General features: G+C 33.1%; 12 protein-coding genes across 12 annotated transcripts; 7 read left to right on the top strand and 5 right to left on the bottom strand. All coding sequences in view use genetic code 12, as the record gives it.

Moving 5' to 3' along the window:
- Nucleotides 1-778: 778 nt before the first annotated feature.
- CTRG_04574 (40S ribosomal uS8 domain-containing protein) lies at nucleotides 779-1,189 on the top strand (the record flags this gene model as incomplete). Its single annotated transcript, XM_002550230.1, has 1 exon — nucleotides 779-1,189. The coding sequence occupies one exon, from the start codon at nucleotides 779-781 to the stop codon at nucleotides 1,187-1,189; it is 411 nt and encodes a 136-aa protein (XP_002550276.1).
- A 286-nt stretch (nucleotides 1,190-1,475) lies between these two features.
- Nucleotides 1,476-2,096, top strand: IMP1 (endopeptidase catalytic subunit; the record flags this gene model as incomplete). Its single annotated transcript, XM_002550229.1, has 1 exon — nucleotides 1,476-2,096. The coding sequence occupies one exon, from the start codon at nucleotides 1,476-1,478 to the stop codon at nucleotides 2,094-2,096; it is 621 nt and encodes a 206-aa protein (XP_002550275.1).
- A 75-nt stretch (nucleotides 2,097-2,171) lies between these two features.
- Nucleotides 2,172-3,002, bottom strand: CTRG_04572 (dolichyl-diphosphooligosaccharide-protein glycotransferase; the record flags this gene model as incomplete). Its single annotated transcript, XM_002550228.1, has 1 exon — nucleotides 2,172-3,002. One exon carries the CDS (start codon nucleotides 3,000-3,002, stop codon nucleotides 2,172-2,174), a length of 831 nt encoding a protein of 276 aa, XP_002550274.1.
- Nucleotides 3,003-3,635: 633 nt separating this feature from the next.
- CTRG_04571 (uncharacterized protein) lies at nucleotides 3,636-4,139 on the top strand (the record flags this gene model as incomplete). The annotated part of the gene is made up of 1 exon (XM_002550227.1): nucleotides 3,636-4,139. One exon carries the CDS (start codon nucleotides 3,636-3,638, stop codon nucleotides 4,137-4,139), a length of 504 nt encoding a protein of 167 aa, XP_002550273.1.
- Nucleotides 4,140-4,206: 67 nt separating this feature from the next.
- On the bottom strand, nucleotides 4,207-6,021 carry MED17 (Med17p; the record flags this gene model as incomplete). Its single annotated transcript, XM_002550226.1, has 1 exon — nucleotides 4,207-6,021. One exon carries the CDS (start codon nucleotides 6,019-6,021, stop codon nucleotides 4,207-4,209), a length of 1,815 nt encoding a protein of 604 aa, XP_002550272.1.
- A 114-nt stretch (nucleotides 6,022-6,135) lies between these two features.
- On the bottom strand, nucleotides 6,136-7,578 carry RPN3 (proteasome regulatory particle lid subunit; the record flags this gene model as incomplete). The annotated part of the gene is made up of 1 exon (XM_002550225.1): nucleotides 6,136-7,578. One exon carries the CDS (start codon nucleotides 7,576-7,578, stop codon nucleotides 6,136-6,138), a length of 1,443 nt encoding a protein of 480 aa, XP_002550271.1.
- A 1,219-nt stretch (nucleotides 7,579-8,797) lies between these two features.
- On the top strand, nucleotides 8,798-9,346 carry CTRG_04568 (uncharacterized protein; the record flags this gene model as incomplete). The annotated part of the gene is made up of 1 exon (XM_002550224.1): nucleotides 8,798-9,346. One exon carries the CDS (start codon nucleotides 8,798-8,800, stop codon nucleotides 9,344-9,346), a length of 549 nt encoding a protein of 182 aa, XP_002550270.1.
- A 554-nt stretch (nucleotides 9,347-9,900) lies between these two features.
- On the bottom strand, nucleotides 9,901-10,524 carry YPT1 (Rab family GTPase; the record flags this gene model as incomplete). Its single annotated transcript, XM_002550223.1, has 1 exon — nucleotides 9,901-10,524. The coding sequence occupies one exon, from the start codon at nucleotides 10,522-10,524 to the stop codon at nucleotides 9,901-9,903; it is 624 nt and encodes a 207-aa protein (XP_002550269.1).
- Nucleotides 10,525-11,151: 627 nt separating this feature from the next.
- On the bottom strand, nucleotides 11,152-12,033 carry CTRG_04566 (uncharacterized protein; the record flags this gene model as incomplete). Its single annotated transcript, XM_002550222.1, has 1 exon — nucleotides 11,152-12,033. One exon carries the CDS (start codon nucleotides 12,031-12,033, stop codon nucleotides 11,152-11,154), a length of 882 nt encoding a protein of 293 aa, XP_002550268.1.
- A 1,200-nt stretch (nucleotides 12,034-13,233) lies between these two features.
- Nucleotides 13,234-16,113, top strand: AGE1 (Age1p; the record flags this gene model as incomplete). The annotated part of the gene is made up of 1 exon (XM_002550221.1): nucleotides 13,234-16,113. The coding sequence occupies one exon, from the start codon at nucleotides 13,234-13,236 to the stop codon at nucleotides 16,111-16,113; it is 2,880 nt and encodes a 959-aa protein (XP_002550267.1).
- A 299-nt stretch (nucleotides 16,114-16,412) lies between these two features.
- On the top strand, nucleotides 16,413-17,927 carry CTRG_04564 (putative serine/threonine protein kinase; the record flags this gene model as incomplete). The annotated part of the gene is made up of 1 exon (XM_002550220.1): nucleotides 16,413-17,927. The coding sequence occupies one exon, from the start codon at nucleotides 16,413-16,415 to the stop codon at nucleotides 17,925-17,927; it is 1,515 nt and encodes a 504-aa protein (XP_002550266.1).
- Nucleotides 17,928-18,582: 655 nt separating this feature from the next.
- CTRG_04563 (uncharacterized protein) lies at nucleotides 18,583-21,792 on the top strand (the record flags this gene model as incomplete). Its single annotated transcript, XM_002550219.1, has 1 exon — nucleotides 18,583-21,792. One exon carries the CDS (start codon nucleotides 18,583-18,585, stop codon nucleotides 21,790-21,792), a length of 3,210 nt encoding a protein of 1,069 aa, XP_002550265.1.
- Between the last annotated feature and the right edge of the window lie 211 nt (nucleotides 21,793-22,003).

Genomic DNA, 22,003 nt, shown 5'->3' with positions numbered 1-22,003 from the left:
TCTTCTTATATTACCAACCGTCTAATCGTTGTTTCATCACCAATAATCAATAGTATGTTGAAATATTACAACATATAGATTGCCCCATGGACATGAAAAAGTAAATACTACACTTTGAGTCTTTCTTTTTTTATACTACTAACTTGTCAGAATGGGTACCTGGAATCAGTACATTCTTTGATGGTTCATTACAATGAGAACATGTCGGTGTATCAGTTGTATACATTGATGACTTTCTTGTAAAGAAATATCTGATTTAGTTCATCTAAATCATGGAAGCATACCTTACTTCAACATCGTAAGGATAGTTTCCAAGAGAGTATTGACACTCCTTGTACTTTTTTTTTACTGCTCATGACTCCAATGTTTCATTGGACACTCATGTGGCTAATCTAAAGAAAATTAAGACTCATTAGTTTCCAATTGTACTAACCTTGTATGTTATTTAGATAAATAAAAAATGACTAGAACTTCCGTCTTAGCTGATGCTTTAAACGCTATTAACAATGCTGAAAAAACTGGTAAACGTCAAGTTTTGATTAGACCATCTTCCAAGGTTATTATTAAATTTTTAACTGTTATGCAAAAGCACGGTATGTATTGATTTTCCCAATTAGAAAACAAAAAGTTTTACAAGTTTGATAAGATTTTATTCTTTTCATTAATCACCAAGTCCCGAATTGATAACTGGATGGTTTGATCGGTGTTTTCTTCATTAATGAAGAAACGTTCAGTCCCTTTCTGTCTTTTAAGTATTCGGAAAAACAACCTTTAGGAAATGCTTCTTACACGATGGATAACATCTTTTCGATTGTGTCGATCGTTTACTTTTCCTGGACATTTCTCAACAACAATTATTAAACTTGTTTTGCTTTTTTTTTACCCCTTTTTGTCTTATTATTCTGAAATTATTACTAACACTATTTTAGGATACATTGGTGAATTTGAATACATTGATGATCACAGATCCGGTAAGATTGTTGTTCAATTGAACGGTAGATTGAACAAATGTGGTGTTATTCAACCAAGATTCAATGTTAAAATCAATGACATTGAAAGATGGACTGATAACTTATTGCCAGCTAGACAATTCGGTTACGTTATCTTGACCACTTCTGCTGGTATTATGGACCACGAAGAAGCTAGAAGAAAGCACGTTTCTGGTAAAATCTTGGGTTTCGTTTACTAATTGTGTTTCTTTTTAATGTTTCTTCAAAAAATTAAAAATAGGTTATATCATTTTTTGCTTCTTTAACTTCTGTATATTATTTTTAAAAAGGGTTTTTTATTAAATAAAATGAATTTTTTTTTCACAAATATTAAATATTCGAGAATACTATTTTGTAGTTAATGAAAGTGAAAGTTGTATGTATACTTCTTAAAGTGTAGAACGAACTGTCGAATCAATTTGGTCGCGCGGGATTACTGTCTGGGGGGGTGCAGAAATATTTCAGAATGAGAGAAAATTTTCGTTTATGTTTTCACATAGTATTAAAACCCTGTTTTCCACACTTTATTTCCCAATAAAAGACAAAAATATGACATTCCCAGAATCACTTAAGTTTATTGGTTCAACGCTATCGTGGACTCTTAGAGCAGGTTGTGTAGCTCATTTAATTCATGAAAATGTATATGAATTCACAGAAACTCGAGGGGAATCAATGTTACCCACATTACAAAACCAACATGATTATGTTCACGCCTTGAAAAAATACAAATATGGAAGAAATTTAGAAATGGGTGATTGTATAGTCGCTATCAAACCAAGTGATCCAAATCATAGAATATGTAAACGTATCACAGGGATGCCAGGAGATATAATTTTGGTAGATCCATCAAGTTCTTCAGAGTTGACAAACTCTACAAATGAAATTGTGCAGCACGATGGTTATAACAAATACATACGAGTTCCAGAAGGTCATGTGTGGTGTACTGGAGATAATTTATGTCATTCATTGGATTCAAGATCATATGGTGTAGTACCTATGGGACTTATTACTGGGAAGATTGTTGCTGCTAATTCTATGAATGGTGGGTTATCTGATCTATTCAATTTCCGATGGATAACAAATACAATGAAAGACGAGACTCCTTGATAATAAAATCTATGTATTTATGATAACTATTCTTGTGCATAATACAATACTATAGTAAAAGTAACTAAATACTACTTATTGCTTACCCAAAGCACGATTTGTAGCTAAACTTCTCAAAACACTAACACCAAAATAAACACATGGAATACTTAAAATGAATCCGTAAAACAAAGTTGTGAAAATTGATTGACCCAAATAGTATTTATAGAAGTTCAATTCAAAACCAACAAGGGAAATTAAAAAGCTGACATTATATAACAATTGTGTCGTTGTAATAGTTTTGAAAGTTCTGAACAAATTGTTAACACCAATGAAACCAAACCAGGCACCTACTAATCCAACAAATAAAGTGAGAGCAATACCAATAAAAACAACCGGAATAAGTGGATTAACAGTTTTTTCATCTCCTCTGAAAACGTGATGGATTTCTGGTTGAATACCAATTCTAGGCTTTTGTTGATATTTACTAGTGGCTTGGAATTCTTCACTTGGCAAAATTTCTACCAATCTTCTCAATAAGTTATCTTTAGACTTGGAATCAGCAATTACAATACTTAAAACCAATTTATCTTTTGATTTCAAAACATCTGGAAGTGTTGATGCTTTGATGTTAGCAGTGATATCAGATTTCTTAACAGTAGGAACATAATGTTTTACAATACTTTGATCATCAGCATCAGCTAAGCTAACCCAAATTTGTTCGGGTTTGCCATCGACATCTTTACTCTTCAATTTAATTTCGAGAACATCTTTTGGTGATTCAATTGATAACTGTTTAACTTCTTGGGTGTTGATTTCGCCAAAAGTGATTTTCCTACCATTGAGTTTAATTGTACCAGTCAAATCAGAAAAAGCTAACAGAAATGTAAATAAACTTAACAAACCAATGAATACGGAATACTTCATGACGATGTATGTATGTATGATTCTAAAGTATGATGCAAAATAGTATTGTTGGTTTTGTTTGACGTGGTTGGAAATTTTTCAAAAGAGAAAACTCAACCTTGACATTTTCTGTTTTTTTCCTTCGCCTTGTCACAGCAAATTGGGTAATAATACACGACCACAATCAGGTTTTATTCATTGATCTTGGGACTTAAGATTGCCCCTTCTATACCACTTCCTTGCATTATGTCAAAGGAGGCAAGATAAGTAATCATGTAGATTACTCCACTAACAATCTCAACTACAAATATTACCGGAATTAGAATGATACCTAATGCCAGTTAGTAAAATGCTCTTGAAATATACAATCAATCAATCTAGCAGACACATACATGTTACCACAAACATTGAAAACAACGATATTCCAAGAAGAATTAAACCAATGGCTGATATTGCAAACATTAAGATGACTAAGTTAATTGATTACAAGTAGTTCTAAAATGAATTCATCCGGTTTTGCAACAGTCGCGCGTTTAACTTGATCTTCTTGGTGTCAAGTCGGCACCCTAGAGAAAAAGAAATAAGAAGTAAAAAAAAAAAAAGGAGCAAAGACTAATTACAAATACTCATCTATATTGTGAACCAAAGTTTTAAATGCAGTTTTTATCTTCCAAATCCTTATTATATATTAGAATAATATGTTTGTTGATTGTGTCGTTTTATTTAATTAAAGATCCAGATGCATTATCCATGGTAGGGTTTGTAGTATTGTTGGGCCAAGCAATGCAAGTACCACTCATCAGATTAAGTCCGGAAAACCCAATATTGGGATTGACCGCTGTTATTGTTGTATCATCAGCATTTTCTGATTTGATCCCATTGTTGTCAGAAAATTGGTCATATTTTGAAAACTTGATTCCTATTAGATTATCAGGTTATTTCATTTTGGCTAGTTATATCTATTTTGTTCCAACTAGTATTGTCAGCAACAGTTTGGTTGTCACCTTTGTCATGTTTGAAATTTGGGGGAACTTTTTGATTTACAATAACTTGAGAGATGAAAAATATTATCGTATGAAGAAATTTGTCGAAGAAAATAAAGAGGAAATCATTGCTGCTCGTGATGAACAGGTTAGAGTTGTAGAATTAGAAGAATAAGTGTGACTGAAGGTTTAACAGTTTACTTATTATACATTTTATATTTGCATAGATGTATATAGTGATACTATACAAAGTTTTGTATTGACCAATCCAAACACTCTTCTATTTCATTGAAGTCACTAAATCCAAGTTGCAACACGTTGACACCATTAACGTTACCTTCAAAATCTTCCACAGTATTAAATCTAATAAGTCTCAAATGTATTATCAAGTTTACAAACAATTCATTGGTGGTTAAAGTTACATTGACAACCATTATTTGTGCCGATCCATTCTCTAATACCAATGAGAACTTGGATACTGGTTTCTCAATAGATTTTTGGAAAGGGTTTGATTTTCTGGACCTAACTGCCAAGTTTGTAAACTTGTCAACATTTAGTTTGCTCTTTTTGAGCTTTTCACCAAACTTGGCAGCCAATGTCCTCAAAATGCTTTCCATGTTGCTCAAATTCAATTCATGTCTCATGTTTCCGACTAATGGACGTAAAATCAATGGATGTGAGTTGCTCTGCTTCCATTTAGTCAAAGATGTTGGAACCTTTTGTTTTAATTTTAGATTGTATTGATAATAACAGCAAAGCATAAGTTTTAAATAGTTCAAGATCAACTGACATTTCTTGTTGTTCAATGAAGAATATTCACTGATATTCTGGTAGTAATTTTCTAATTCCTCTTCGTTTAATTCATCATAAATGATAGACTCAATTTCAATGATAGTATTGTTAATTTCAATAATTATCTTGTTTGAAATTATGGATACATTGTAATTGACAAGTAATTTCGCCTCACGGATCAATTGATAAAACAAATCTTCTTCAAATAGAAAAAATCTAGCCTTTTCAATATCATTTATGATGTTTTGTTTGCTTGATTTGAAATCAAATTGGAAAACTGATTGTCCAGTAAGCATATAATCTCCATCAATTTGACTTAAAATTTTAACTCTGATAAACTTGTTTATCTTTCCAACAATCTTTGCATTATTTAACGATGTAATGGGGTGGAAGGAGACCTCTCCAGTTTGGTTGTCTTTTCTTAATAAGGCCAACCCTTGATCATGATAGTTCGATCCTGAATCACCATACCCATATTTCACACCAATTGCTCTGGCATTATTCTCAGGATCTCTCATTCTAAACAAAGCTTCTCCATTTGCTAATACCAAATTGATCATATTCCAGTATCGTCTTTCCTTAATAACTTGGTCATTCAAATTAACACTTGCTTCTCTAAATAAATCAGTAATTTTGTTCAACGATTCTAATTTCCAGCCTTGTCCCACATTTGAACTTTGTGAATTGTTGTTATTATTACTATCCTCAGTCCCTTCTTGTCCTAATCTGTCGGAATTTAAAGATGTTGGTTTCACAAATTTTGATAAATGAGGTGAAATTGTAGATTTGGCCAAGTTGGGCTTCACAGATGCTATCAACAAACTGATAAAATCAAGTGAAAGCTGTGTTTCATTAAGTGCATAGTTGATATTCTTGGATAGTTCGAATTTTTGTTTGTTGAATACTTCTTGTTGGTCCTCGTCTTCTTCTAACGGTACATCAATAGCTGATGTGTCTATTTCTGTCGCGACTTGTGCTTCTTCGTTTGAATTTTCAATTTCTTGTTGTAATGATGCTTCAGTCACATTCAAAAATGATTTCCGTTCAATTAATATTCTCGGTATAAGTTCCTCTAGTTTAAGTTTATCTTCATCTTGAATAAATGGATCAATGTGATCGCCCTGGTTGAGCTCTAAGTCTATATTGAATTGTTTTTCAGACATTGTCTTTGACAGTGTAGATTCACTGGAGAAAGTATGTCTTTGTTTTCTTTTAGTTGTTTTTTTTTTTTTTTCGTTTTGTTCTTCACGTTTTACTACGTTCATTCTGCTTTTTAATTCCGCGAATTTTCAAACAGTATCAGAGAGATTCCTTTACGTCAATCTTTTCAATTGAATTGAAACTTTGTTAAAACTATTAGTCTTCTAAATTAAAACTACTTAATCCATAAAATCATCTAAATCACCTTCTTCAATAGCTTTCAATAATTCAACTTCATCACTTGGTTCAACCTCCTTGTTGGTATTTTCTTTTTCATTATCAGTTGGATATCTCATAGCCTTGACACTTTCATTATGCAATGACAAACAAAACTTGATTCTTTGATCAAACTCTTGTTGTGGTAACTTTGTAGAGTAAACATCCAATAATTCATTACTTTGCATGTATCCCTTTTCGTGATTGATACTGGCTTCTATAACACCATCTCTAATTGCTTTTGAAACAATATATTCTGTAGATTCTTCGGAGTCCAAATGTAATTTTATACAAATATCCTTCAATGAGATCTTTGCATATGATAATGAAATAATTCTAATACCTGTTTTGATGACATTTTGACGTAATCTAGAAACTAAAGTAAAGTTATCATCTCTCTTGAAATCAGCTTCATGTTTCTTCAACACTTCTCCAAATAATTTGATATCACCCAATCTGACAGCCTTTGTAACGTTAAAGTATGGCTCAAGATTTCCTTGTTTATTCTTAAAAACTTTCAATTCTGGAATGTCACCCATCAACAATTCAATAACAATGCTTAACTTTGTGGCAGCTTGAAGGAAACCGTTGGCCAATGAAGTTTGTGGTGCCTTTCTGATGGCTGCAATGACGCATTCATTGGCAGTGGAATAGTCCAATTGAATAGCATTGATTCTTGCCAAGTAGTAGTAATATCTTGCAACTAATGCGTTACCTGCATTTTCAGGGAATTCGACTTTTTCAACCAAATTAGATGCTTGATTCACATCATGAGACAATAAATAGTTTCTTAATAGTAATGTGATGATAGATGCAGTTGTTTCGATATCATGTCTTAAAGTGGCAGTTCTCAAACTGTATAATAATTCTGGACGGATTGAATATAAATCCCCAATCAACTCTTTAGCTCTGCAAACGTAGAACCATACTTTGGCTTGAATAAAATCTAAGGAACGTCTATTGAAGGATTTCATCAATTGAACAACTTTTTCACTTAATTCGTTCAAGGCTTGCAATTTATCTGTGTCCAAAAGGTACACTTGTACTAAAAGGTGTAAATACAATTCAACTTCAGGGAGAATAGAAGTATTATCAACATCCATTTTGTCACTGCCCGATGATGGCGAAGCACCCAAGTATTCTAACAAATAGTTTTTTGATGGGTGATCTTGACTATATGTGTTTTTTATAACAATTGGTAAAACAGAATCTCCATTTTTAACTAACTTTCTTCTCAATGGACCCAAATCTCTAAATACTTTAGAAATGTATCTGTTATCAAATGTTGTGGCTACTTTACCCAATAAGGTAAATGATTGCTCAATTTCTTTGACTAAAGTTTCAACTTCAGAAGCAGATTGGTCTTCCTGAGCGTCTTTCATATGAACATCCTTTGATTCAGTCATGGTTAACGTTGATTATATGGACAAGGTATACGTTTATACATAGTTTAATACATTAGACAAAAGAAAAAATTTCAAACTAACTCTCGTTGATTCACTCCTTTGGTGGCGACAAACAAATTTTTTGTTATGTGCACGACTTTAGGTTTATATAGCATCAATGCTACAAGGTTAAACGTGTAATTAGAAGCAACAATCAAAAGCAGAAAACGGTGGTTTAGAAATTGAAGATGGTGGATTAAAGATGTAAAATATGTAAATATCCCCCTTCCATAAATTTATACGTTGGAACAATTGATATCTGGTAATTCCAAAGATAAACTCTGTGATGGATGAATATACACCAATGGGGTTGACTTTAGATATCTATATTTCGACCCATTGCTTCAAGAAAATTTCAATATGAATCAAAAAAAAAAAAAGTCATATCAATCATATTTTATAAGTTAAAACCTAACCAGTGATGAGTAGAAGTATTTTTCAGTTTACCACAAGTTCTCTTAGTATGGAAATTTTCAAGAGAAAGATATCACAAGGCTGTTAGATATTCTGATATTAGTAGTATAGACCTCTTCCGGAACTTGAGACATTGTATTAGTCAGCTGCAAAATGTACGGGTAATCAGCACCTAAAAGGAAGAAGTCACAATATAGAGTATGTTAATACAAGAGCATAAAATGCTTTGACTAATATTGTGTTTCAATTTACGAACTTTTTTTTGATTTTTGTCTTTCTGATAGTCCCAACGTTTTGCTTTCCTACTTGTGTTGAGACAGAGGGGTTGAGTAATAATTTTTCCGTGGATATAAAATTTCGGAGTTTAACAAAAGATCAATGGTTTCAATAGAAACCAAAATGATATGGCTTGGTTCGTTGATCAATTAATACGATAGGTAAATTATATTCTACATGTACTCGTCTTACTGCAAAAAATTGTCTGACTCTCTACGAATAGCAGCATGCTAATCAGTAACGTGTGTAAACTCAAAATAAAAAGCGGGTACGTCGTCACCCAACCACAATTCTATGCGATTATTCAGACCCAGTTTTGTGCAAACTAATCAACCCCAAAAAAAGTTGGAAAAAAAAATCAACTATATAAACGAGGATAATTCCCTTTAATTCCATTCAAAAAGATTATAGTATTATTCTTGTTTCAGATTCAATTGATATTTAATTTCTTTGTTTTCTTCAATCAATATCATTTTACAAATTTATCAACATGTCTGCCCTTGATTTGCCTGTTCCAGAAGTTCCAAAAACCCCAGAACTTGTTCCAGTTTTCACTATCAACCTTAAATTGGCCAACGACCCAGCTCCAATTTACCTGTCAGAAAAAACTGACTTAACCTTAAACTTGGCTACTATCATTAATGGTGATGTTAAAACTGTTCCAAATAAGTTTGGTCTTGAATTGGACATCGATTCCTTATATGGTACCGATAACTTGAATGTCAAAAATTCTGCTAATACTGCTTACTTGGATTGTCAATTGTTTGGTAAGACTCCAAACGGAAGTGGTGTTAGAATTTACTACCCAGGTAGAGTTCAATTGACTCAACCATCTACTGATGTTTTTGCTAAAAAGAGTCAAGGTGCTACTGTTGAAGAAAGTTATGTTACTTGTAACCCAACTTTCTTCTTTGACGACAAAGTTGAAGACAAATTCAGATGGGTTGAAAAAGAAAACTTGTTTGGTAAGGGTAGATTTGCTAGAAGCCCAAGCGATGGTGCTCTCTACGTTCAATATTACGTCTACGTAGTTCGTTAATCTAGTTTAATGTAATAAATGAAAATTGTATGAGTAAGTAATAATGCAATGCGGTTCGACGGCATCTAATACACAAATGATGGGATCTCGTGCATCAATAGTTATTTGATTAAAAGCACGGCGTTATGTTGGTTAGCTTGGTATACCGATGTAATATCTGATAACAAAGATAACAATCCTAATTGCATTAATTTCAGTGTCTTCCTATCTGCAATGAATATATTATTTTGTCACAGCAATTGGGTAATGTGTTGCTATGCCCAGTTCATTTGAATACTTGTCTGGCTTGAACTGAATTGTCGTTCCTCAGGAATATATATAAGAGTGAGCTTCACGCGAGGTTACTAGTGTCCATCATCAGTGACAACCAAAAACTTTAGTTTGTAGAAATAAGATTATTACCTATTGAAATAAAACAGTATGTATATAATATATATTTATTAAAACCAGAACCACGCTTTCATTTATTCATTCTTCTTCATCTTCCTTGCATTTCCTTTCTTCAACATTTACATTCGTTCCAAAAGTTGAGATTCTTCCAGAATCAGTATTCTTTAACAACAAGAATTGGATTGGTTGGAAGTCAAGGATTCACCTCTCAAGTTGACATTGGATTTACCCTTGGCATTGGCAGCGTTTCCTGAATTGGCATTACTAGTCATTTGAGCCTTTATTTGTCTTGCCATTGTGTAGAATGCCTGTTCAACATTTGTAGAAGATAAGGCGGAAGTTTCCAAAAATGGAATGTCCAAAGCATCAGCAAATTCTTTAGCAGCTGTGTATTCAACAACTTTCTTATCAGACAAATCGGCTTTGTTACCAACCAACAACTTCATTACTCCACCGGTGGCATAACGGTCAATTTCTTGTAACCATTGTTTAACATTGTTGAATGATTCTTGATCAGTTACATCATAAACAATAATGATACCATGTGCACCTCTATAGTAAGAAGAGGTGATGGTTCTGAATCTTTCTTGACCCGCAGTATCCCAGATTTGTAATTTAATAGTTTTGCCATCTAATTCAATAGTTCTGATTTTGAAATCAACACCAATGGTTGAAATGTAATCTGGTGTATATGTATCATCAGCAAATCTTAACAACAAACTGGATTTACCAACACCAGAATCACCAATCAATAATAATTTAAATAAATAATCGTATTCGTTATTCATATCTGTTATGTCTATCTGTTATTGTAGTAGTTAAATACCTGTAATCAAGAAAAGTAAAGAAGGAAAAGAAAAAATTATAGATGACACGGAAACAAACAACAGCAGAAAAAAAAAAAATATTAAAACCTTGGTTAATTTATGTGATCTCTTGTGCTCCTGTATTTACAATACAAATTGAAACAAAAAAAAAATCAACAATACTAAAGAAGATCTACCTAAAGATGGATGTTAAATGAAATGAATATCTATATCGATCAACTGTAAAATTGTTTAACAAAGAACAGTTGTTGATGTGAGTAAATATAGCAAACAAAAGTACAAAAAAAAGCCAAAAAAAAGAACGATTTGGGCAAACTCTCGTTTTCAATGGCAACAACAACAACCAAAAAAAAAAATGAGAGAGAGCATGAATTAAGAGATTACAGTGATTGTGAGAGTTTCATGTGTGCCTCACTTCGCTACACTTAGAACTTGCACAAAATACACGACTCACATTATCATTTTCAGCCACTTTCACACGACTGGAACTATACATGTTCTCCTATTCAGTTTACTATTAGTAATGTTAAGAGTATATAGCAATGAAGTCTTTAGTTATGTAGGGTGGTTGTGTCTAATTCTATTTCTCTATTCTACTTTCTTTCCTACATCAACAGAGGCTTGTCTAGTTGATTTGGAACCACCTGCTTTCTTTTTGGCAATCATAACCATCTTGTAGAACCAGAAAACATTGAGACAATCAAGTAAGAAATTCAACCCCAACAAAGTATATGGCAAAGCTTTACTAACAATATCAAGAGAGTATCTAATATCAAGAGCAAATTGGTAAACAGCATAGAATCCCCACAAAATACGAACAACAAAAAAAGTGGCCATCAACAATAAACCATTTATGATCACAAACTTGTCACTGAAAGTTCCTGCTGGCAATTTGGAAGCAAACCAATTGAGATTGACAAATGGAGTACTGAATTCAAATGCCAAAAATGCACCAGCCCATGGTTGTCCGTAAGGGAAGAGCCCAGAAAGGAATGCATACATAGCTGCAATACCATGAAACAAAAACCCAACACCAAATAATGAAAAGTATCTTACACAAACATAAATGTCCCAAATAAAGTATCCAACTGTCAATGCACAGGCTAATCCACCAAAGTCAGTTTTTCCCAATAATGAGTTGACTGGGTCTGCATGTCTATTAGCCAAGTGGGGATTGTTCAAGTGGGGAATCAAAAGTGCGATTGAGATAAAACATTGAACCATTGAGGTTACGTGTACATCAAAATTGACTTTAGTTCCTCTTGACAACTTGGTATATTTAGAACCCATAATTACGGTAAAGACAGGTTTAGATAACAATTGCACTAAACAGTAAAAGACAAATGAAACAGCAATTTCATGCCAATGTTTAACAATTTCATTGCTTGGATTCTCTGGGAAAGGTCTATATTTTAGGAACGGGTCTTCGGTAATGACCGGGAGTTTTGAAAATAGAAAAGTAAGGGCCATTGGTGACTTGTTGATTGTAAAGATAGCTAATTTATTGAAATTCACAAGAATATAAGGGTCTTTATAATGTTAATAAGCAGATGTATACCTGATGATTCTATGTCCTTTCTGATAATGGAAGGGCAAATTGAAATTGAATATCTGTAAACACTAACTAATGATAATGAAAAAAGAAAAAAGGAAAATATAAACTAAAGACCTTAGGATGACGATAGAAAGAAATGTAAAAAAAAAAAAAAAAAAACAAATAACTAAAATTTGAGATCAAATCAAGAAGTATTTATCCAGAAACGGATATTTATTCAGTTGAATTTTTTTTTTTCTGCTGTTTGGTATTGTTTTTGTTTTAGTTTGAGGTGCTGATTTTTTTTTTTGACTGTATAGATCGGAGAGAGTTCGCGACTAATTTCTATCACGCTTGGAACGGTAAGTCAACGAGGATCCGCCCACGGTGATATTACCCAACATTTTTGTAGCATCAATCAACTGATTTATCTCCTATTTTTTTTTTTCTTATACTCTTTATCAACTTCCATTGGGTGTATCACAACAACAGAGTAACTTCCCAAAACAAATGCTATCATGAGCATTTCACACAAACACCGGTGATCGTATGATTCATTGATGAGTAGAGACATTTTTTTTTTTTTGAATACCTCTTTTTAAATGTTGATTTTTCTCTTTCTTATATCTTGACAGTAAAATATTCAATTGATACAGGTTTCTTTTGCATCAATTCTTGATATTATGGTTTTGGGGTTGGTATTTTTTTATTTTCTTCTTTCATCCATAAAGTACATTGGATTATTGAACAATTTACTTTAGTTTATGTACCAAATTGAACTAAATTTAACAATACAGTTGAAAGACGTTGTTACGGTCTCCCCATATTACTAGTTGTAATATAAATGCTACAACTTTTGACTTACATATGTATAACTCACAAGTATCTAAGAGAAAATGATAACGGGAGGTTTCAACTGTGATTGATGATAATGTTAGTTACCGTGGTTACAGTTTAATCAAAACCAAAAAAAAAAAATAATCGCAACATTCGATTAAAGGGGAAAAAAACCAAAACCGAAAAAAAAAACATCCAACCACAAAGTATTCAGTGTAATTCTCTTTCCTTTCCTTTCCTACTTGCTTTTTCTTTTTTTTCTTGTTTGTTTTGAAAGAATTATAAAAGCCCTATACAAGATGGATTTACTAGGTCAACTTGCGTTTCCTTATGTCCAGGATGAAGACTCCAATGCCACCTTGAGTAAATTGATTTTAACAGATGAATTCGACTCAAGACGTGCAATCTTGAGTTTAAATGACAAGAAACAGTTTGACTCCCTTAAAATGATATATACAACCACTCAACAACCAATTCAACATCTAACATCTTATATTGAAAATCCAGATAAAGAAGAAAAAGATAAATTTCCATTACTAGTCAAGATCAGTCCTGAGTTTAACAAATTAAAGTTTCATGTATCCATCAAACCCGAGACTGGATTTGCCTCGCGATCTCTTGTGATTGTCAAGTCCATTGGCATCACAGATGTGGATATATTGAAAAACCAACTTTATGATGATAGTAGTCCTGAAAGTTCTAGAACTGAATTGTCAAGATTACAATACTCGAAATTGCCAATTGATGGCAACAATCACGTATTCCAAAAGGTTATAATTAATGATTTTTTCGAACCCAAAATCGTGAATGATACCAAATTGACAATATCTATGTGGGAACACGATTCCGAATCTAATGATTTCAGACATCTTTTTAATTTTAGTATTTGGATAGATAAATTGCAAGTGGTTGAACAGAAAATCAATAAATCCCTGTTCTCATTGACAACGAAAGGTCAGCCGTTGGAAGATAAATCCCCCGAGACAAAGTTATTCAGTTTGGGCGATTTCCGTAAAGAATTTAGCATTGATATCGAAGATGGTCCAGATTTTAGAAAGACGCTAACACGATTGGAAAACTCAGTACCATTAGCTAGACGAATTTATAGTTCCTTGATTGACGAATTTAAGCTATTGGAATCTAATGTCAGAAGAATATCCGCGTCTAAGATTAAAATAATGGAAGCAGTTGACTCGTTAATTGATTTAGAGTCTACGTCCTTGCTAAGAGAATTTGGGTTTCAAAATGATTTTCATGTTGTTTTCCGAGCACTCTTTGAACCATTTGAAAAGAATACCAGTTTCTTCTTTGAGAATATTTGTGATCACAAGCAGTTGACTAAAGTATACAATAATATCGGTTTGAAACAACTGGATTCTATCAATGTACAAGCTGAAATGCAACGGAAATTTGAGTCTGATTCTAAAGAGTATTATAGTTGGCTCAATAAGTATCTTTCTAATGAAAAAGAAAGACCCGAGCTGAAATTATTGGCGAAAAGAAAAGTTTTTGAACTTTCGAAATTTGATTATTTGAATAATCTTAGTAAAGTTACAAATAATCAGTATGTGAATGTCTTGATTGAAAATTTATTCAAGTTTCTCAATTTAAAATATGATGAAATCCATCCTAGGTTGCTTGATTATCGCTCGTTCAAAGATAAAAAATCAAATCAACGTCTTCTTGGTGATAACTACCAGATTTATCTTAATGTGTTGTTGCGATTCAATAGTGAAAAATATCAGTTTAGACAAATGATCGAGGCGTGTCAATCAAATGAGGAATTGACTAATTTGATTCGTCATAACATATTAAATCACAAGTCGGCAAACACATCAAATTCAGCTCCATCTACAAATGCAACCAATTCATCTTCAAATCTTATTACGTCGGCAATTGACGAGTTCATTGTTACTAAAGAGAACTTTGATTTGGTATTTTCTGATATTGAACCTCCAAGCAATGAGATTAGTGGTGATGACGCAGAAAAATCAGGAATATTATTTACCCTTGGGGGTCAGAAGAAGCAAGGATGGCACAAAGAATGGGTTGTGTTGGAAAAGGGCCAGTTGATTGAGTATGCTGATTGGAGAAAGGGAAGAACTCCAATTAATAAACCCATTGAAATAGCAATTGCTAGTGTTAAAGCTACAACATATGATAAGCGTCAATTTTGTTTTGAAGTTTTAACTTCTACAGGTACAAAACGTGTATTTCAAGCATTTGATAACGACGATCGAAACAAATGGGTGAAAGCGTTGTACAATGCGGGTCAATTAGTCAATACTCTGCGATTGGAAAAATCTTTCAGTAAAGACATCGCACGTGAAGGAAGAAAGAAAACCATTGGTAAATTAATCACTGACTTTAAAGAGAAACCAGTTATTCCTGGTCAGGATCGATCAATATCACCTATTTCGTTGACGTCGAAAGCTCAACCAGTGGAAAAGGACTATCTTCATTTGGTGAGATCCATTCCTAATAGTGATAATAATAGCTGTTTAGATTGTGGATCACTTGAGCTGGTGGAGTGGATTTCTATAAACACGTTGTCATGTTTCTGTGTTAAATGTGCTTCATGTCACCGTAATATTGGTTCTCACATTACCAAGATTCGGTCATTGAAGTTGGACAAATTTGAGAATGAAACAGAATTATTATTAAAATACATTAATAACCGTAAAGTTAATTCATATTTAGAAGAGAACTTGGCAGTTGAAGAAAAGATCAAGCCCGAAGCTAATGATGAAACCCGACTTAAATTTATCAAGAACAAATACTTGCAAAAGAAATACAAGTCGGTTATTCCTGATATCAATAATTTGCTTGTTAGGGCTATTCAGAAGATAAATATTCCTGATGTATTAAAGTACATTCTTTGTGGTGGTGATATCAATTTGAATATTCAAATTAACATTCCGAACAAGAATGAGTATTTGGTAATTTCATTATTTGAATACTCATTACGAAAGTATATCGAGATTACTGATGAGGATGGCCAGCCATTTGGTGGAACTTCCAAAAAATTATTTATAATTTCCGAATTATTGATTTTGAATGGATGTAAGGTGTCTGAACATATCAAAGATTTGCAAAAGGAGGATTTGGGTCTAACGGATGCGGCTATTGAGTATTGGAAAATCAGAAGTTTGAAGCTCAGTGGTACCAGGCTGCATTAATAGAGGATACACGAATAACGAGAGAGTGTGTGAGTGAGAGAAGTAGAAATAGTGTGAGTAGGTAAGTGGTTTAACTATTTATATAGCATTGTACTGTATTATTATAATTTAATAGCTAATTCTTATTGATTTTAATTTTTCGTTTCTACTTTTTTTTCCGTCCTTTTTCAGAGATTATATAATTTAGCTGCAAAAAAAAAAAAATAAAGAACAAAAAAAAAAAGTATACAATCTCAATTTACTTTCAACCCCCACAAACAGAACTTTGATATTCAAACCACCTGAGACAGTAATATTAAATGAGGGTTATTAGAGAAAAGAGACAACCGGTTTCACCTCATGAATCATCAACTTCAACTCCCAATACAAATCAAGCATCTAGATATTGTTTATCAAAATGTATCGGTAGAGGTAATTTTGGTGATGTTTATCAAGCTGAACAAAAAACCACATCCAAAATAGTTGCAATTAAAGTTGTTAATCTAGATGATTCACCTGATGATGTTAAACAAATTATTAAAGAGATTCATTTTTTATCAAAATTAAGACATCCAAATATTATTCAATATATTGAAAGTTTTTCTCAAGATTATAATATGTATATCGTTATGGAATATTGTGCAGGTGGATCATGTTCTGATTTACTTAAATTTCATAGAAAATTACCAGAAGATGTAGTTGGATATATTATAAAACATGTATTAATGGGGTTAAAATATTTACATCTGGAACATAAAGTACATCGTGATATTAAACTGGCCAATGTATTGTTGACGGAAAATGGTGAAGTAAAATTAGGAGATTTTGGAGTATCTACAGAAATCACCATGACTAAAATGAAAAAGAAAACATTTGTTGGAACTCCATTTTGGATGGCTCCAGAAGTTATAACTAGAGCAAAAGTAAGTGAAACTGGGAATAATAATAACAATAATAATAATGGTAGTAGTAGTATTGATGCTGATGGGTACGATGAAAAAGCAGATATTTGGTCCACAGGAATAACAACAATAGAATTAGTAACTGGGGCTCCACCACTTGCACAATATGATCCATTAAAAATTTTGTTTGATATACCTAAACAAAGGCCACCAACATTACTGGGAGTTGATTGTAGTAGTCTTATTAAAGATTTTGTCAAATATTGTTTGATTAAAGATCCAAAACAAAGACCGGGGGCTAATTTTTTATTACATCATCATTTTTTAACTAGAAATAATGCCAATAATAATATTCATTCCAATTCTCCAGATAATGCAAAAAATAAACTAGTTCGTTTGATTTCTAAGAAAATGGCACATGATAGTCATAAACCAGGATATAAGCCAAGATTTGGTCTTGCCAGTAGTAAATTGGATAAAGATAAAGAAAATGTAGAGACTTCAATTGAATGGGAATTCAATGAAACCTTGATTCAAAACGATGCAAAGTTGATATTATCTTCCACACCAGTTGCTGTTGTATCTTCATCGACATCATCATCATCTGCAGCATCAGCAACTTCACGAAATAGAAGACGTAGTATTATAGAAGCACGGGAACAAGGAATGCAACGTTCAGCTAGTGGAGGTAGTGGAAGTAGTTACTATAAAACTAATGAATCATATACTGGTGGTAATGGTTCATTCATATCATCATATTACAGTAAGGCAGAGTTGTTATTCAGCTGTTTACACAGGGTTCATCTTCGAGCACGCGGCGAAAGTACAAAGTTGGGAGTTGAACAATTTATAAATGATGTTTATAAGTTTGAAAAAGAGAATCCAGGATTCTGCACTGCAATAGTTGAAGAAATAATGAAACATGCCACGTGATTCTGTGCTAAATAAGTAATTATATATATATATATAACTATAATGCTATTCTTCCGTAATAGTAGAAAGAATAAGAATAACCATTGTTTCTATATATATTCGGATTTATACAGAATAAAAAACTGATTATGTAATACATAATTGATTGCGTTGTTCGGAACTAAAAAAAAAATTAATTGGGCGTAAATTACACAAAACCATGAGACGCGAATTTTTTTTCTTACGTGTTTCACGCATTAGAGCAGGAGGAGGAGGAGACTCCCCTTTGAAAATTATTTTTATGGTGTGCAAAACTAAAATTCATTTTCACGTAAATCAAGAATTTGATTTTCAATTTTTTTTTTTTTTTATTTATTTATTTGTAAAAGATCAATTTCATTTCTTTTAATCTATTCCTTTTTCTATCAAAGTCATATTAACAGGAAATCAAGTCTCTGCTATACATAGATCATTGGTCATATCATCTTTCTAATAATCTATCAACAAACCTTATTGTCCCTTTGTTGACTTTCTTGTCGTTCTTTTTTTTCGCAACATTGAAAGAACTTGGCCCGTTATCATTTCTAAAATCATCATCAACAACAACAACAACAACAACAACAACAACAACAACATCTAGCTCATCATCATCATTAGACATATAGCTTCGAAAAATATGGTAAACGTTCCAAGCATTCAGGTACCACCTGAGACACCACGTGCTAAAACTAAAGACATTTCAAGTTCAAACCAAGGGAGTATAAACCGAAACCTAATCACACCATCATTTTCATTTGGATTGAGTTTTCTGCCTTCTTTCAATTTCAATTCTCCGAACATTCAAGGTGTATCTCCAGGGAACTTTTTAAATTTTACAAGAGCATTAAATAAGACTCCATCTGCATTAATTACAACTCCTACTGTATCCACAAAACACAATAAATTCCTTGAAGCATTAACAAAGTCATCCATGGAGAAATCCAACATTCGTAATACCGACAAGGACGACGATGATGATGAAGATGGAAATTCGTCATCTAAAAACAACAGCCATGGTCAGGAAGACGATGATGAAGATGTTTGGTCTAATATAAATACTTCTCAGGCTCATCATAATTCTACAAATCAAACATCTATTTATGATGACGAGTCTGGAGACTCGAAACCAGGAAACGCATTCTTAACTCCAAACAAATTGGTACTTGGGAAAATTACTGAAGAAGCCAAAGTATCGCCTGTCTTGGAAAAAGCTGCCGAAATTTCTCCTAGGACAAATGATGATTTGCATGTGGTTAAAAAGAGAAAGTTGTCAGTTGGTGTAACTGATTCCCCAAACAATTCTATTGCATCACGAATAGACTCAACTATGCAAACTCCAGTCAATCGTCGAAGATCTAGTACTGCACATTCTTTACAGGTTTCTACAGGAAACTCAACCTCAAATTCTCAATCGGGAACAACCGCCAATGGAATGGATGAAAAAGTTTGGTGGCCTGAATTAGATGATGTGTTAATAAATTCATTATACAAGTACCGAAAATTTAGAGACGATCCAGAATCATTTAATGCAACTTCTATTTTGAAGAAAACGTCTCAAAATAAAGTTATTTCAAGAATGATATTCAACAAGACTGGTGTCTTGAGAACCACAAAACAAATATCTTCACGTATATTCCGCTTGTCCAAAGCTGGTAAATTACTCAAAGATTCAAACAATAAAACTCCTCAAACTGTTGGTTCAAGTAATGAAGAAGTGGATGATCTAATGCTTACTCCATTAGAGGATTTGATTAATGTACAAGGATCGATGGATTCTTCAAAACATAATGCAGTGATCGACAATGAATTGGATGTTTTACTTGCATCTTCACCATTGGAAGAAGTGTTTGAAAATATGTCCTACAGATTGAGTGTTCGAAATTTTAAAATGTCTTTCAAGAATGCACAGGAGAATCATACTTTTACAAACTTGGTATCAATAAATGTTACAAAATCAATCACAATTCCTATTGAGGCTAAAGTTAGAGAAAAACTCAGAAGAATGAATGTTCCAACTTGGCTTATAACACATGATATGAATATAAATTGCAATCACGTCGCCACTTCAACACCCCGATCTGCAATTTCTCCAACAGCATCCCAAATTCATATTCATCAACCACCACATCAAATGCAATTGCAACATATGAATTTAACTAAAGGCATTTTCCAATCATATATGATTGTTGATGTGTCCTGTGAAGAGAGATCCCAGTCCATGCTCAATTGGAGAAACTCGTTGACTGTCTACAAAAAGGGTGAAAAATTACTTGATGTCGTAGATGTGGTTAATGGGTATTTTAGTGAATCTTCCAAAAGTTATACATTGCAAATTCCATTTTTGAAAAACTTCTTTATTGGATATATTGGATTCCTTATCAATGGTGGAGCAATAACTCCAGAAGAAGATTTAAAAATTGTGCAAATTATCTACAGTAATATCAAGAATGAAGATATGAACTTTAATTTGGAACGTTCTCAAATTCGTGCGTACATAGTACATGAATTAAACATGGCAGGAACATCTGGAAACTCAAAGATTGATATTGTTAACGTTCATGAGGTATATAAATCACCAGCACCTCAGCCAGAAGTTCCAGTAGAGATTGACGATAATGAAACTGTGCTTGCTGATTCTTCACCATATAAGATGTCTCCAAACTCTTCAAGAAGCTGGGATACTCCAAGTAAATCACGGTTGAAGATTGATGCCAGCCGTGCCAATATAAATATGGGTGTCAATGCTGGTCCAATGACAGCCCCAATTTATAATGCTGAAATCCTCAATAGAAAAATGCTTGACGATCAAGAAAGGTTGAAACTTCAAATCCAAGCTTCCCGTCCACCACTAATGCATTCTCAATCGGTATCCAATTTAAATTTGTCCTCGTACAATCAAAATGGATCTCCGATTCCAAACCCAATTCCATCAAATCATTCTGTTCCTTCTTGTTCACCTCAACTTCAAAATGGACAGATTCCATTGGGAAACAATATTGTATCATCCAACCCAATTCCACAAACCGATAATATTACACCATACCAAATTGCACAACAGCTGTTCATGGCAAGGGCACAACAATTACAAGTTCAACAACAACAGCAGCAGCAACAACAACAGCAGCAGCAACAACAACAACAACAACAACAACAACAACAACAACAACAACAACAACAACAACAACAACAGATGCAAATTCAAATGCAGACTTTTTCCTCACCTCAAATGCAACCACAAGTGCAACAACAAATGCCACGCCAAATGCAATTTCCACCTCAGGGAATGCATCAACAGAGAGTTTCTCCTAGTCTTCAAAATCAATTGCCTCCACAAATTGTTCCCGCATCCATGCAACCACCACCATCACAACAAGTTCCTATGCAAATGGCTGCACAAATGCAATTTCAACAAGTTAGAAATCCAAATATGATGGTTCCTGGAAATAACGACATGGTGAAACAACAACAATTGATACAACAGATGATACAGCAGCAGCAACAACAACAACAACAACAACAACAACAACAACAGCAGCAGCAGCAGCAGCAGCAGCAGTGTTCAAATATGCAATTTCAGCAGGTTGTGTCAGATATGAGTGTGATTCCACCAAATCCAATGATGTCTGTTTCGAAAAACGTGAACCTAGGAGAAAATGTCACAAAACAATCAAATACCAACCTGAAAGAACCCTCAAAACCACCAATGCAAATAACTTTTGCCCCAATAATAGGTCATGACCCATCACATGACATGAAAAAGGTGCAAAAGGCTAACAAATCAGGAGTTATTCATCGTTTCCCTACAAACGTACAAGTGATGTATAAACCAAAGAAGTTGAGCTCATGATATTTACATTTCAATTTCCTTTTATTTTATTTTTTTTTTTTTTTCAATTCTATAGGCATTCACAGAAAATGTATGATAAATTATGTATTTTATTTTTATTCCTATTATTATTTCGTTGTAAGCACGGCTGTTTTGTGTACATCTAGACTTATAATATTTGTTCTTGACTAATGATTAGTACTGATGAAATTTACATTCATCCACCTGTCTC

The sequence above is a fragment of the Candida tropicalis genome, assembly GCF_000006335.3.
Source record: "Candida tropicalis MYA-3404 genomic scaffold supercont3.6, whole genome shotgun sequence".
Classification (NCBI taxonomy): domain Eukaryota; kingdom Fungi; phylum Ascomycota; class Pichiomycetes; order Serinales; family Debaryomycetaceae; genus Candida; species Candida tropicalis.
Note: the sequence above shows the minus strand (reverse complement) of the source record. Positions and strands in the feature narration are given on the sequence as shown.